The 14,092-nt window shown below is 57.9% G+C and overlaps 2 protein-coding genes across 8 annotated transcripts; both read left to right on the top strand.

The window, feature by feature from the left end:
• The first annotated feature begins 2,330 nt into the window (after nucleotides 1–2,330).
• LOC309853094 (interferon-inducible GTPase 5) lies at nucleotides 2,331–7,814 on the top strand. 4 transcript variants are annotated; one of them, XM_082710807.1, is made up of 2 exons: nucleotides 2,331–4,378; nucleotides 6,269–7,814. In XM_082710807.1, exon 2 carries the CDS (start codon nucleotides 6,334–6,336, stop codon nucleotides 7,726–7,728), a length of 1,395 nt encoding a protein of 464 aa, XP_082566933.1. In that variant the 5' UTR covers nucleotides 2,331–4,378; nucleotides 6,269–6,333; the 3' UTR covers nucleotides 7,729–7,814. The 4 variants fall into 4 exon arrangements, with proteins under 4 accessions (XP_082566933.1, XP_082566934.1, XP_082566932.1 ...); XM_082710808.1 differs by having other exon boundaries at nucleotides 6,231–7,814; XM_082710806.1 differs by lacking the exon at nucleotides 2,331–4,378 and adding an exon at nucleotides 4,782–4,806 and having other exon boundaries at nucleotides 6,231–7,814.
• Nucleotides 7,815–8,183: 369 nt separating this feature from the next.
• LOC309853095 (interferon-inducible GTPase 5-like) lies at nucleotides 8,184–14,086 on the top strand. Of its 4 annotated transcripts, none has more exons than XM_082710809.1 (5): nucleotides 8,184–8,239; nucleotides 9,664–9,793; nucleotides 10,834–11,473; nucleotides 12,059–12,109; nucleotides 12,187–14,086. In XM_082710809.1, exons 3-5 carry the CDS (start codon nucleotides 10,876–10,878, stop codon nucleotides 12,687–12,689), a joined length of 1,152 nt encoding a protein of 383 aa, XP_082566935.1. In that variant the 5' UTR covers nucleotides 8,184–8,239; nucleotides 9,664–9,793; nucleotides 10,834–10,875; the 3' UTR covers nucleotides 12,690–14,086. The 4 variants fall into 4 exon arrangements, with proteins under 4 accessions (XP_082566935.1, XP_082566938.1, XP_082566937.1 ...); XM_082710811.1 differs by having other exon boundaries at nucleotides 8,196–8,249; XM_082710810.1 differs by lacking the exon at nucleotides 8,184–8,239 and adding an exon at nucleotides 8,262–8,417.
• The last annotated feature ends 6 nt before the right edge of the window (nucleotides 14,087–14,092 follow it).

The raw sequence follows: 14,092 nt of genomic DNA, 5'->3' as shown, positions 1-14,092 counted from the left end.
AAGTAATTTAATTGACCACTTCCTGGAGTCTGAGGGGGGAAGGGATGTCCAGGGGGCCTCACCTGGGTAAACGTGACACCGAGACACCAGGGAAGGCAGGGGAAGTTGCTCCTTGAACCATCCCTCACCCCCCCACCCCAATTCACCGTGTCTTTTCATTTTAAACTTTTGATTTCACTTCTTTTTTGTTTTGTTTTGTTTGTTTATTTGAGAGTCCTGGGATTGAGCCCCACATCGGGGCTCTCTTCTCAGCAGGGAGCCTTCTTCCTCCTCTCTCTGCCTGCCTCTCTGCCTACTTGTGATCTCTCTCTGTCAAATAAATAAATAAAATCTTTAAAAAAAATAAAATAAAATATCATGGATTTTTGCATTAATTTTTGTTTTTAAAAAAATATTACATTATAATATCATTTATCTCGATAACAGTTTTTTGCCCCCCCCCCATATTTTGCACCCAAGGCCAGTGTCTCACTTGTTTGGCCATAGTCCTGGCCCTAGTTCTAACCAAATTGTGTCGCTGAGGGCAGAATGATCCGTGCCTCATCCCTGTGCTCCTCTCACGACACTCTTCAAAAGACCTGCAATGCTTTCAATGAAAGCAACAGGTAGCAGTTATATACATCCTCAGTGTGGTCTATCATGAGATCTGGGCCCTGATTGCCTCTCAGACCTCATCTTCTAGCACTCTCTCCTTGGGTCACTCTGCCCCAACCACACCAGCCACTGGGATTCTCCCCCAGACACACAAGACTCAGTTATGCCTCAGGACCTTTGCCTATCCAAGCCCTCTGTCTGGGCATGTCTTCCCCCTGATGTCCACATGGCTTGTTTCCTTACTTCATTCAGACCTTGGCTCAAACAGAATGTCACTTTCTCGGGCCTTCCTGCACCACTCTTTCAAAAATAGAACACTTCCTCCCCCAAGTCACTTGGCTATTTGGTGGCCTAAAACAATGCTTGATTTCCCACAAGTCTGTCCCATAAGTGGGAAAGTCTAAGCTCAGCTGGTTCTTCTGTTTCCATGTGATAGCAGCTGGGGTGGTTCTTGCGGCTGCATTCATTTGGAAGTCAGTGGGGACCCGAATGTGGTGGGTGGCTTCTGTCTTTCCATGGGATCTCTCCAGCTGGGTAGGAGGACCTCTACTTGGTAGGTCACTTTCTGAGAAAGAGAAAGCAGAAGGCGCCACCTCTTAAGTCTAAGCTTGCAAGTCTCAGCAAGTCCCTTCAGCTATATGTCATCGATCAGAGCAAGTTACAAGACCAGCCCAGGTTCAAGGGGAGAGGCCAGAGACTCCCACTCTTAGTGGAATAGTGGCATGCACCACCCAACATTACAGGCAACTGACTTGATCCTTGCTTTCTTGTTCTTTTTTTTTTCTCACTATTGATACTACCTTATTTTGGTTTATTATCTTTATCTTTCAAAAAAATATAAGCTCCACGAGAGTAGGGGCGGTCTGTATGTCAGTGCCTACAACTGTGTCTAGCAAGTACATACTGGAAGGAAGGAAGGAAGGAAGTCAGTCAGTCAGTCAGTCAGTCCTTGGGGACCAACTTCCGGTTTCCTCAGGACTATGGTGACTGGAGGAGACAAGGAGAAGACCACATGTGTCGACGTTCCTAGGGAATTGCTTTAGGCTTTTGAAGAGACACGGGGAGGACAGGGAGGGAAGAAGGATTGGGAGCAGTCAGGAGAAATGGGAGGAAGAAGAGGAGGCAAAGGGCTGGGAGTTCTGTGAGGGAGGCAGGGCCTGGCACAAAGCAGGTGTTCAGCAAGTGTGTGTTCTGTGAATGAACTTCCTCCAAGAAGCCCTCCCTGACTCCACCTTCTCCAGCGCTGGCTCAGGCATCCCCTTGGTTCTCACACTCATCCCGGGACTCCAACCCTACTTTACCCCTGTGGGTTGTCACTGTCAGGGGAGGGTTCTATTTCCCTCACCGGACTCCTGTGAGTCCTATGCTGGGTTCCGAACATCAACCAACAGGTCCTCCTATTGCTGTCATTGCTGTTCCCAGCCTGGCAGACACAGAGTGGACACTCAGGAATCACCTTCATTGATTCTAAGATGCACTCCCCCTGCCCTGCCCCCACATTTTGATGATTCTGAAATCAGGAAGAGTCACCGGGCATGGCACCTAACAGTCACCGTGGGCCAGGCAGCCATTGTGACGTAGCCGTCACTGCCTGAGGTGATAATGAGCTGCTTTTAATAGCATCGTCCCTGCTCCTGATGGCACGGGAGGGTGTGGTGTGTGGGAAAGCAGGGGTGTCCGCTGCTCAGAGGCAGGAGTGATCCAACAGCGTCAGACTCTGTGGTTAGCAACAGCTTAGCCAATTTATTTCCCTTGTATCTTCCTAGTAAGATACACCCACAAAGTGATGCACAATAAAAAAAAAAAAATCGGTACTTTCTACGTTAGTCTACAAAGAGTAAGTGTAAAATAAAAATTTTAAGTGACAAGGAAACGTCGTGTCAGACTTGTATTGGCAGCAATTTGTCCCCTTGTTAGGGGAATGGAAAATGGTGCGACTGACACCCAGTGACACCTTCGATCTGATTATACAGGGAACCCGTGGAAAGAAGGAATGAATAAATGCGTTCATCTCATTTGTCTCCGTCTTCCTCTCGATCCCAGTCTCAGCTCCTGGGTTTTATGTCTGTCTGGGGATGACAGGTGGGAGAACAGAATTCTAGTCCCAGTTAAATGAGCTACCTCGTCTGACGGGCTTCCCACGGCGCCTGGCACTTTGGAAACATCCAGTCTGTGGGCGCTCTGCCTCGTGTGTGGCTGTGTCAGCCGCCCACACCCGCCCCCTGTGGGGCCTATAAGGGCAGGGATGAGTTTGAGTCTCACCTCCGGACCAGTACAGGGACTTGGCTATTCTGTTTCAGCAGATGTTCGTGGAATGACCGAATAACCGTGTGAATTACAGGGTAAATGGGAACTCTCTGTCGTATCAGGGTCTTTGCACCAGCTGGTCCCTTGGCCTGGGAAGCAACTCCCTATCAGGCCGTCGGGCTCACAGATCTCAGCTCAGCTGCCCTCTCTTCCAGGAAGCCCTCCCTGACCCCCAGGCGGGGTCAGGTATCCCCTTGGCGTTCCCACAGCCCTCTGGAGACCTCCGTTGCAGTGCTGGGTCATCACTGTCTGCGGATGGATGAGACTCCCACATGGGAGAGAGCCCAGGGCGATCTTGGTCACTGCTGCCCAGGCTAGTGTGATGAATGAGCAGGAATGAGAAGGCTTGGCAGACAGGCTGCAGCCTCTCCTGGCGGGCACCCTCAGGAATGGGTAGCGGCGGCCCTGGCAGCATGCGAGCCTGCATCAGAGGCATTTCGGCAGGTGTCCGGCTTTGTCTTGGCCCTCGGTCACCCGGGGCCGAGGGCAATCTTCCTTCCCTCTGACCTGGAGCCCCTAAGGGCAGAGTCTGGGGCTGAGCACTTCCGGGGCGCTGGCTCGTGGCTGGCTGGTGGCTGGCTGGGGCCTGGGGATCCGGAGCGGGGGCTGAACGAATGAGGCCCGTGAAGCGGGAGGTGGGCTCCCAGGGCCACGGCCCGTGTGTATTGTCCACGTGTATTGGAGTCTCTCGTGGCCGCAGGGCTGTGTGTGCCTGAACGTGTATGGCTGCATGTCGCCTGACTGCCGCTGTCCTGTAACAACTATATTGGGGGGTCTGGGTCTCTGCTCTCCCTCTTGGGCTGGTGCGCGTGTCTGTGAATTTAGGGAAGAATCCAGGTCTGCGTGCTTGGTGTCTGGGAACGTCCGCAAATATTTTTTAATCTCTTGACCTCCAGCTCCTTCCCTGCGCTTCCGTTCCATCCCGTGGCTCTATACCTTCTCGTCCCCTCTGTAACCGGTGCCTCTGACCGGTCCTCCCCCGGCTCTCTCTGAGGTGGAGACTGGTCCATTCTGTCTTCCTGCTGGCCTCTCCCTCTACTTTTTCTAGGGGAGTCTCTTTCCCCAACCCCAACCCTGCCTTGTCCCGGGGCCGTTGCCTCAGCCTCGCTTCTCATTCATGTTGCTCCCTACTTCCACCTCACCATTTGTCACAGTGCTGCCACCTTCAGTGATCGAGAGGAAGCAGAGGAGGCAGAGGGACCAAGGGGACCAGGATGTCACACTCGATTGGGCAGAGAGCTGGGATTTGGACGGGCTGGGCTGGGCAGGAGAGGACGTTAAGGTGCGGTGCGGGGCAAGGAGAGGCCTGGACACTGGATAGTGCACAGAGCTGTGGCACTGCGTTAGTCCTGGCCAGGACCCAGCAGAGCCGTGCTGGCAGTGACCGTGTGGGTGTTGCAGACCTGGCCTGTCCCCGCAGCCAGCACTGGCGAAACTAAGCCAGCAGCCTCAGAGTACGCACACTGTGGGACAGTAGGTGAGTAGATGGTGTGGAGAAGAGAGCGTGAATGGCTTTTTGGGCAATAGTCCCCTGAAAGGAGAAGAAATAGAGGGTGGGTGGTGAGCAGGGTCAGGCCCTTGGATATCAGGTGGCAGAGCTGGGACTGGGTCCTATGGGTGACGGAGAGCACAGATGGGTGGTCCTCCCCTTGTTGAGGGGGGACTGAGGGCCCAATGTGATCAAGAGGGGAGCCGCAGGAGCAGCTGGGGGAGGGGGTCCCTGCCCCAGAGTGGGACCCCGCCCCCTGACATCACTGTCACATTATTGCGCTAGGGTTGGCTGACCAATAAGCTGCTGCTTGCTCTTATAATGGGTCCTAGCAACGGGTCTGACCTTGGGCTAACAGGAGAGGAGACCCCACCAGCGGGGAAAGTGTGAGGGGAGAGGGAGAGCCTGCAGGGCGGGTGAGTCTGGCTGGGCCCTGTGGATGAAGGGAGGCGGGGGCTGCCAGGACCAACCCCAGCTCCCTGGCTGCCTGGCCCTGGCTGCTGGGACTTGCCCCCGCACCTGCTTTCCTCTCCTTGGGCCATATCCTTCCATGGCTCAGGGGGACAGGGTGCAGGGAGAGTGGGCATAGCACGGGAGAAATGTCCCTATCCGGGATGGGGGTGCAGAGCTGGCGGGAATAATGTAATAAGGAAAAATTTCTGTGGGGGGTAGACAGGGACAGCCAGGAGGCAAAGAGGGAGGCAAAGACATGTAGCCGAACGGAGAGCTTCAGAGGGATGAGGGAGCCCAGGGAAATAAGCTTGAATCCTGGCTGGGCCTCCGTGCAGGGACCTCACTTGTGTGGTCTGAGCGCCTCGGTCCCTCTGTCTGATGGGGACAGTGATCTCTAGTGTGAGCTTACCTTGGCCACCGGGGCAGGGCTGGGTGTTTAAGGAGAGGGACTCCCAGTGTCTGGGCATCTCCTCATGCCAGGCTCCGTCCACCAGCTGAACCCCAGGACGTTGCCTAGGGCCAGACGGGTGAGCTCACGACCCTCACAGACCGCCTTAGCCCCGTGAGATAGCAAGGGTGTCTTCTGCGTGTCTTCCGCGGGGCACTCGAAGTCTCACAGCTTGAAGTCACCCAGCTAGGAATGCTAACCAGGCTGAGAACGCTTACTGCCTGCTGTGAGCCACGCACTGTTTCAAAACACTTTCTATGTATCAACTCAATTCTGGAAGACCTGAGTAGGGGTTTGCTATTAACCACAGTGACTGGCTTCATCTTACAGATGAGGGGAAGGAGACGGAGTGTTTCAAGTCACTCAGCCCGTACGTAAGGGAGCCAGGATTTGAGCCTGGGTCTGGCTCCAGGGTCGGGGTCCCCCTCAGCACCCCTTCCCGCTGCCCCCCACGGCAGTAGGGGCAGGAGCCGAGTGTGCTCAGCCTGGGCCCAGGGGCTGGGCTTCCACCCTTTCCTTCGGAGGCCTGGCTACCACATTCGTGCAGCCTGGTGCCCAATGAAAACACAGGCCCCTGGCTCAAGTATCCGTAAGAATTTCAGTCAGCATCAGCAGAGCGTTAAGCTGAGAGCCGAGCCTTCCAAGCCTGGGGCTCTGTGTGACCGCCTGGGTCACAAGCAGCCATCAGGCCCTTTCCCTGAAGACTCCCGCGCACCGCAGGAGGCACTCGCTATGCCTTTTACGCAGAGGAACAGGCTCAGAGAGGTGCCTCGCTCTGCCCCAGGTCACACAGCAAGTCAGAAGCAGGGATGGGATGTGAGCCTAGGCCTGTGAGACCCCACCTCGTGCCAGATCTGTACCCGGGTTTTTTGAGAAGGGGTGGGCCAGAGGGACTGCCCTTATGTCCTTGGTGTCTCTCTCTCCCTACCCGGCACCAAGGCCCAGGAGAAGTGAACGGCTCCCTTCTACCCCCGCAGACGCTGAGGACCACGCGTCCCGTGACTCTCCCCCAGCTCCCGTGCCCTCCGAACCGCTGGTCACCATGGCTACTTCGAAGTTGCCAGCAGTGCCCGGGGAGGAGGAGACCACCATCCTCATGGCCAAGGAAGAGCTGGAGGCCCTGCGCACGGCCTTCGAGTCGGGCGACCTCCCGCAGGCGGCCTCTCGCCTCCGGGAGCTGCTGGCCTCCTCGGAGAGCATCCGCCTGGAGGTGGGAGTCACAGGCGAGTCCGGCGCTGGCAAGTCCTCCCTCATCAACGCCCTCCGCGGCCTGGGCGCCGAGGACCCCGGTGCGGCCCTCACAGGCGTCGTGGAGACCACAATGCAGCCCTCGCCCTACCCACACCCCCAGTTTCCCGACGTGACCCTGTGGGACCTGCCGGGGGCCGGCTCTCCGGGCTGCCCGGCTGACAAGTACCTGAAGCAGGTGGACTTCGGCCGCTACGACTTCTTCCTGCTGGTGTCCCCCCGCCGCTGCGGGGCTGTGGAGACCCGCCTGGCCTCGGAGATCCTGCGCCAGGGCAAGAAGTTCTACTTCGTGCGCACCAAGGTGGACGAGGACCTGGCGGCCACACGCACCCAGCGGCCGTCGGGCTTCAGCGAGGCAGCCACCCTGCAGGAGATCCGGGACCACTGCGCAGAGCGGCTGCGGGCGGCCGGCGTGAGCGACCCCCGCATCTTCCTCGTGTCCAACCTGTCGCCGGCCCGCTATGACTTCCCGCTGCTCATGTCCACCTGGGAGCACGACCTGCCAGCCCACCGGCGCCACGCCGGCCTGCTCTCTCTGCCCGACATCTCGCTGGAGGCCCTGCAGAAGAAGAAGGACATGCTCCAGGAGCAAGTGCTCAAGACGGCCCTGGTGTCGGGCGTCATCCAGGCCCTGCCCGTGCCCGGGCTGGCGGCCGCCTACGACGACGCCCTGCTCATCCGCTCGCTGCGCGGCTACCACCGCAGCTTCGGCCTGGACGAAGACTCGCTGGCCAAGCTGGCCGAGCAGGTGGGCAAGCAGGCGGGGGACCTGCGCTCCGTCATCCGCTCCCCGCTGGCCAATGAGGTGTCGCCAGAAACAGTCCTGCGGCTCTACTCGCAGTCGTCCGACGGTGCCATGCGGGTGGCCCGCGCCTTCGAGAGGGGCATCCCCGTGTTCGGCACCCTGGTGGCCGGCGGCATCAGCTTCGGCACCGTCTACACCATGCTCCAGGGCTGCCTCAACGAGATGGCTGAGGACGCCCAGCGGGTCCGCATCAAGGCCCTGGAGGAGGACGAGCCGCCGTCTGAGGTCAGCCTGGAGGCTGCCGGCGACAATGGCGTGGAGAAGCGGGGTTCCGGGGAGGGGGGCTGTGAGGAAGCCCCGCTCTCGACCCGCCGGAAGCTTGGCCTCCTCCTCAAGTATATTCTGGACAGCTGGAAGAAGCGGGACTTGTCGGAAGAGAAGTGAACGTGCAGACCCACCCCCTGCCTCACCCACAGACCAAGCCTTAACAAAACCAGCTTAACAAAGCCTGTGTGCTGGAAATGTGTACGCCGAGGGCCCGAGCTTGTCACTGGGGGAGGCGGCGCAGAGGGGCCCCGGGAGGCCTGTGGGACACACTGAACCGGGATGGGACTTGCTCTGGGCGGGGAGAGCTTCAGGGTGTGGATGGCAGGCCAAGGGCGCCTTGGTGGGGTCTCTCTCCCTGATCCCCTGGTAGCCAAGGGAGATTTGTGGGGCAATGGGACAGCCAGGCCTGGATCCAAGACAGGCATCAACTTAGTGGAGACTGGGGCTGGCAGTGGTACTTATTTTTGCTGCCATCTTCGGTCCCTTTCCGGGAAGCCCCGCATCCCACAGGCCGCCTCTGGACGGGGAGGGGCAGCCAATCGGTGCCCAGGATGGGCACAATGGTGCCTGGCAACCGGTCAAACAGGGTGGGGGACATGCAGGACTTCCTGGGTCAGTCCTGCTGCCAGTGAGTGATGGTGGGTGTGGGGGGCTGGGGAGGTGGGAGGCCCGACGGCTTTGTGCTGGCCTCCGTGGGGAGCCTGGGGCAGCGGGAAGCTGGTGGTCCTTTCTCTGCCCATCGGAGGAGAGAAGGGGCTGAGGGTGAATCCTGCCACCTAGAATGGGTCGCGTTGGAGAGCGTGCAGGTGTGTGTGCGGGAACCTGTGTGGTGATAAGCTTTCTGGTGTGTGTGTGTGAATGTGAGGGGCCTGGGTGAGCGTCCAGGATTCCAATGCTGTGGGTCTGAGGTGGTGGGCAGCCCGGTGACTGGAGTTGGACCTGTCGTGTCTGCCTGGTGTGTGGGTGCACGAAGGCTGGGGTTGTGCTGAAGGCCAAGGGGCCCAAGCCAGGGTGACAGCGGGGGGTGGATGGGGAGACTCCTGAGAGAGGCACATGGCTGCAGGCGTCCCTGTGTGTGGGCAACATGAGGCAAGGGGATCCGTGTCTGCAAAACCAAACCCGGGGCGTGCGCTCACTCTGCCCTTGGCTCTTCGGTGGGAATGCAAAAGTGAACCTGACCCCTTCTACACGCTCAAGCCCGACCTCTCCTGCCAAGTCAAGGGTCACATATTTAGAAAATTTAAAACTACCCGATTAGGGGCTCTGGACAGGACGGGCTGCCCCTAGGGCTTCTGTGGTCTTGGACAAGCGGTCGGGGAAGGGCTGGATTTAGGTGCAGAGAAAGATGAGTTTCCAGGAATTCACAAGGCAGCTGTGTGCAAGACCGGTGGCGGGGCAGGGACTGGAGGGCAGGGGAGGTGGCCTCACCCCTAGGTACTCACGAATACTGCCTATGGATATTCCTAGATCTGGGGAGGGTTCTTGCCTTCCTTGGGGGCCTCAAATGACCTTGAACCTAGGAAACAGGTCCAGACAAGGAGGGGCCACTTCCCCCTGGGGGATTAAAGAGGGTGCCAGTCCCCTCTGCTGCAGAGCTCTGGGTTTTGCAACAGGATTCTTCCTTTCCTGGAAGGCCTTCCTATTGGCTCTGTCAGGACTCTGTTTGGGTTCACCTGGACCTTTCTGCACTCAAGAGGATGTGGGGATGATGGAAATTATAATAGTAGAAATCCCAGACTCCCAGATATGAGGTCGGGATGGTCCACTCCAAATCTGTTCTCAAAAACACAGCCCACATCCCTATACCGGTGCACCCTCAGACATCATCCTAAACACAGGACCCCTGGGCCCGAGTGGCTGGAATGGAAAGGTCAGGCGTGAGTAGTGTTGCTCCCCACACAGATCCTAAGGTTAAGACCCATGGGTCACCCTGTCCTGTCCTTTCTGCCACCATCTCTGCCTCTGCCTCATCCCGCAAAGGCCACTGGGGGCGCTTTCAATGTCCACCACGCACCTCTCCCTTACCTGTTGAAAACCCATGGCTACCCACAGAGAAAGACCAAGTGCAGCCTGATTCTCCAAGCTCTTCCCAAGCTGGCCTCCGAACCTCGTCGACAGTAGACCCTGAGTCTTCCTAAAACAGAGCTGGAGGGCCCTGGGGAGTCATCGACCCATTTCACAGGTGAGGAACGGAACAGATGGGGGAAATAAAGGCTGCAGAAAGGGACAGAAGCCACCCAGTGTAACCCAAGTCCCTAGCATGGCTGGGACTAGTCGCTGTCCTGCGTTCAGTGTCAGCACTGGTTACCCAGGCCGTCACACCAAAGAGGACTCGGAGGCTCAGAGGCTGGGCGGGGTGCGTGGAGGCGCGCACTGCGGTTCCCGAGCAGATGGGGGTACTGGCAAGCCAGCGACAGTGGGGTCGGCGTCTTCACACATGCTCCAGGCCTGTCCTGTCGAGTCTCTCTTCTTGGTGTTGGAGCTGCAGTGCCCAAAGAGGTCCTGCCTGGCCCACAGTGGGTGACCGGCTGCGCAAGGATGGGGTGGGGAGGCTGTATGGCAAAAGGATCGGAGGGGGCCGGTCCACATCCTGGCTCCAGGGCAGGCTGGAAGACATTTGGTGAGTGGCTTTTACCTCCCTGAGCCTTGGTTTCCTACCCTGCACAGTAGGGACTTCATCAAATGATGCTTGTGGTTAGAACAGTGGCTGGTCCTGGGTACACAGTGAGCAAACATTAGCTGCTGTCAGCAATGATGACAGGTCTGGCCCTTCATCACTGCCCTATATTGCTGATCACGGTGTTTGGCCTCTTGCTTGATCTCAGGGTTGTGAGTTCAAGCCCCATGTTGGGCAGAGAGATTACTTAAAACTAAAATCTTAAAAAAAAAAAAAAGAATTTGAATTCTACCATCGTAAGACCCACTTCCCATTCCCAACACTTCATGCACGAGCTGGGGGCCTTGGGCATCTGATTCCTCCTCTCACTGCCAAATGCCGATAGTCAGGGAATCTCCTTTACCGGCTGTTGGGGTTTTTGGAGATACTCCAAGGAGGAGAACCTGGCGGTGATGAATCAGAGTGAACTGAACTCAAGCATTTAGCACCAGGGCCTGGCATATGGTTGCTCTCTCAGTACGACTGCCGGCGATGCCTCAAGGACTGGGGCGTGCTGAGGGGTGAGAGAAACGAGGGCAAACGCTCCCTCACCTGTCCTGTTGAAGGTCGTCGATCCTGAAGACGGACGCCTGGATGTCGGCGGGCCCATGGCGAGCAGAGTCTTCCCGTCGAGCCTCAGCCAGTCCAAGATACTGTGGGGGGACAGCAGCACTCTGAAGGGAGTCTTCGAGGCAGGGGACATGTCAGCAGTAGCCACCAAGCTCCAGGCCACCCTGTACTCGCTGGAGAATGCCAGGCTGGATGTAGGCATCACGGGGGACATGGGCTCAGGCAAGTCGACCTTTGTCAATGCCATCAGGGGGCTGGGAGACGAGGACCCCAAATCGGCCTACACGGGCGTGGTGGAAATGACGGTGGGGCCCACACCGTACGCACACCCGAAGTACCCCAACGTTGTCATCTGGGACCTGCCGGGCATCGGCGCACCCACCTTCCAGGCTGAAAAATACCTCCAGCGGGTGCTGCCAGCCCGTTACGACTTCTTCATCATCATCAGCTCGGAGAGCTTTGCTGCCCACCACGCCCAGCTGGCCCGTGAGCTCCGGCAGTGCGGCAAACGCTTCTACCTCATCCGCTCCAAGGTGGACGTGGACATCGCCGCCTCCCGCAGCCGGCGCCCCAGCACCTTCTCGGAGGAGAGGGTGCTCAGCCAGATCCGGGATGACTGCTGCCGACGGCTGGAGGGTGAGGGGCATGCGCTAGGGGCCAGGGCGGGTGGGTTCTGGAGGGGTCCCCTGCCCCTTCCCCTGCCTCTGCCAGCCAAGGCCCGCTGAGAGGAGAGAGGTCGTCCAATGTCACACTGTGTGACTGAGCTGGGCCCCGCGGTGGGGTGAGGCTCACAGCTGCCATTCATTTCCTGAGAGTTGGCGCTCCTCAGGCACAGGTGACAGAGACCAATCACCTGCATTAAGGAAACAGGAGGCGGGCTGGCTCGAGTATTTGCCAAGTTAGAGCCATGCAAATGCTATGTGCCTGCGGGGCATGGGCTGAGCACAGCTAGTGTTTAAAGGATTACCACAGGCACTGCTTCCATGCACTCACTTCACCAACCGGTTTCCCCCTTGTGTGGTTTGGTAACTTGCCCGAGGCCATTCGGGGGTGTGGGTGGGGTGTGGGGCGGCAGGGAGCAAGGCTGGGATCCGGGGCGGAGCCCACACACTCCAGCAGGGCACTACGCGCTCCTGGGAAGTGCTCGGCCTCCTGGGCAGCTGTAGGGACCTCGGGGCCTGCTCTGGTGCCAAAACGGCATGGTGCTCTTGTATTCTGCAGTGGGGGGCCTGCAGGACCCCAAGGTCTTCCTGCTCTCCATGTTTGAGTTGGGTAAGTACGACTTCCACCTGCTGGAGGAGATGATGGTGAAGGAGCTCGAGAGCCACAAGCAGCATGCGTTTCTGCAGGCCCTGCCCAACGTCTCGAAGCCCATCCTGGAGAAGGCAGCCTCGCTGCGGCAGCACATCTGGCTGGTGGCCGCGGTGGCCTCTGGCATCAACCCGAGCCCCGTGCCAGTGTGGCATGTGACCTACACATGCTCATCAACTCCCTGCAAGGCTACCGCTGCAGCTTTGGGCTGGACAAGGACTCCCTCGTCACGTTGGCGGGGCAGACGGGTCAAGCCCTGCACAAGATCCTGGAGGCAGCACAGGGCCCAGAGACCCAGGTCACCGAGGCAGTAGTGGTGGAACGACTGGGCCAGGCCTCCCGGGATGCCTCTGCTTTCACCCAGGAGCTCCTCAACGTGCCCATCCTTGGCACCCTGGCCAACTGTGGCATCTCCTTCGCCACCATCTACCAGATGCTCCGCACGTCTCTGGATGAGGCGGTCAAGGATGCCCAGAGACTGCTGCTTCAGGCCTTCCTCGACGACTCCGAACACGAGTTCCCAGACAGATCCAATCCGTGATCCCAGCCCTGAGCCTAGGCCAGCTGGAGGTGGCAGCGAGGGACTGGGAGGATACTGGTTCTGTCCCCAGGCAGGGTGGTGCTGGGGGAGGGAAAGAAACTCAAGCTCTAGCTCTCCTGGACTGAGCCTGTGTGCCGTGTTTGTGGTTTTGAGCTCTGGGTTTCACGCCCTCTTTGGCCACTGCCCCCACCTTCCCTGCTCTGAACCCCCGCGTCAACCAGCAGTCCCCTGGGATGGAGAAGGAACAGGCAGGACACGGGACAGGTAACCTTTGACAAGGTGGGGAGGAACACCATTGTCTAGCTAGAGAGGGCACTTTGGAAGGTGTTGGCATAGGTCAGGGCAGTGGGGCAAAGGGTTCAGAAGCATTTCCCTAAGAGGACAGTGAATGTCACAGCTCGGAAACGGCCAGTGAGAATGATTGAGGTTCTTGCCTAAGGTCTCGGTCAGCAAGTGGCAGGGCTGGAGCCTGCCGTGGGTCTCCTGCCCAAACCTCAGCCCCTCCCTCTTGGGCTACTCCTGGCCCCAGTGTTTTCTTCCCCATGCCCAGGATTCCAACGACCAGGACACCAGGACTGTGTGGGTATGCCCAAGGGCAGGAGAAGGCAGGGAGACCAACGGGGTACGGGGAAGCTGGCGGACAGACTCAGCTGGTGACTGAAACCAGCGGCATCCGTGAAGAGTGTGGAGCAGCAGGACTGGAGGGTCACGACTAACTGGGGATGGGTGGGATGGCCAAACCGATTTGGAGACAAACTCTGAGAAACAGCAAGCTAAGACGTAACAGATTGAAACTGAGCAGATGAGGGCAGGGCCTATACTGAAGGACATGGTGTATCTGACCGAGGGTCCATTCTGGATTTAAAGGTAGAGACTACTTTTAAACAAGAGTAGGTAAGGTCTATGGGGAAAGGAAGCCTCCATATTTAACCAACAGGAGGCATCGTGTGTAAGGGTAAGGTCCTGTTTGCATAAGGGTAGAAGCTGTTTCAACTCAGGGTAAATACTATGTTGAACTAGAACATGTCCTACTTTTTAACCACGTACTGAATTAGGTCCTGCATTTAACCAAAGGCAGGCACTGTCTTCAACTGAACACAGAGGACATGAGGGTGCAACTGCATTTAGCCAAAGGAGGGCATGGGATTTTCCTATCAGTAACACGGAGCTGGGAGGCTTGATGTCACCCCAGGAAACAGAACAGCCATTCCTAGGGGCTTCCTCCTCAGCAAAGACTGGTTTCCATCTGCTCCTGACAACTCTATGACCTACAGCGGATGTGTCCCCGTGGGAAGGTCACTCAGGCTCTAATGGTGGCTATAGGTAATGTGCCCCCAAAGGCTGGGACCCCACTTTGTTGCTCCCATGACAGCTCACCGAGGAGGTAAAGAGAGAAGCACCAG

This window comes from Mustela nivalis (assembly GCF_964662115.1).
Source record: "Mustela nivalis genome assembly, chromosome: 18".
Classification (NCBI taxonomy): Eukaryota; Metazoa; Chordata; class Mammalia; order Carnivora; family Mustelidae; genus Mustela; species Mustela nivalis.
Note: the sequence above shows the minus strand (reverse complement) of the source record. Positions and strands in the feature narration are given on the sequence as shown.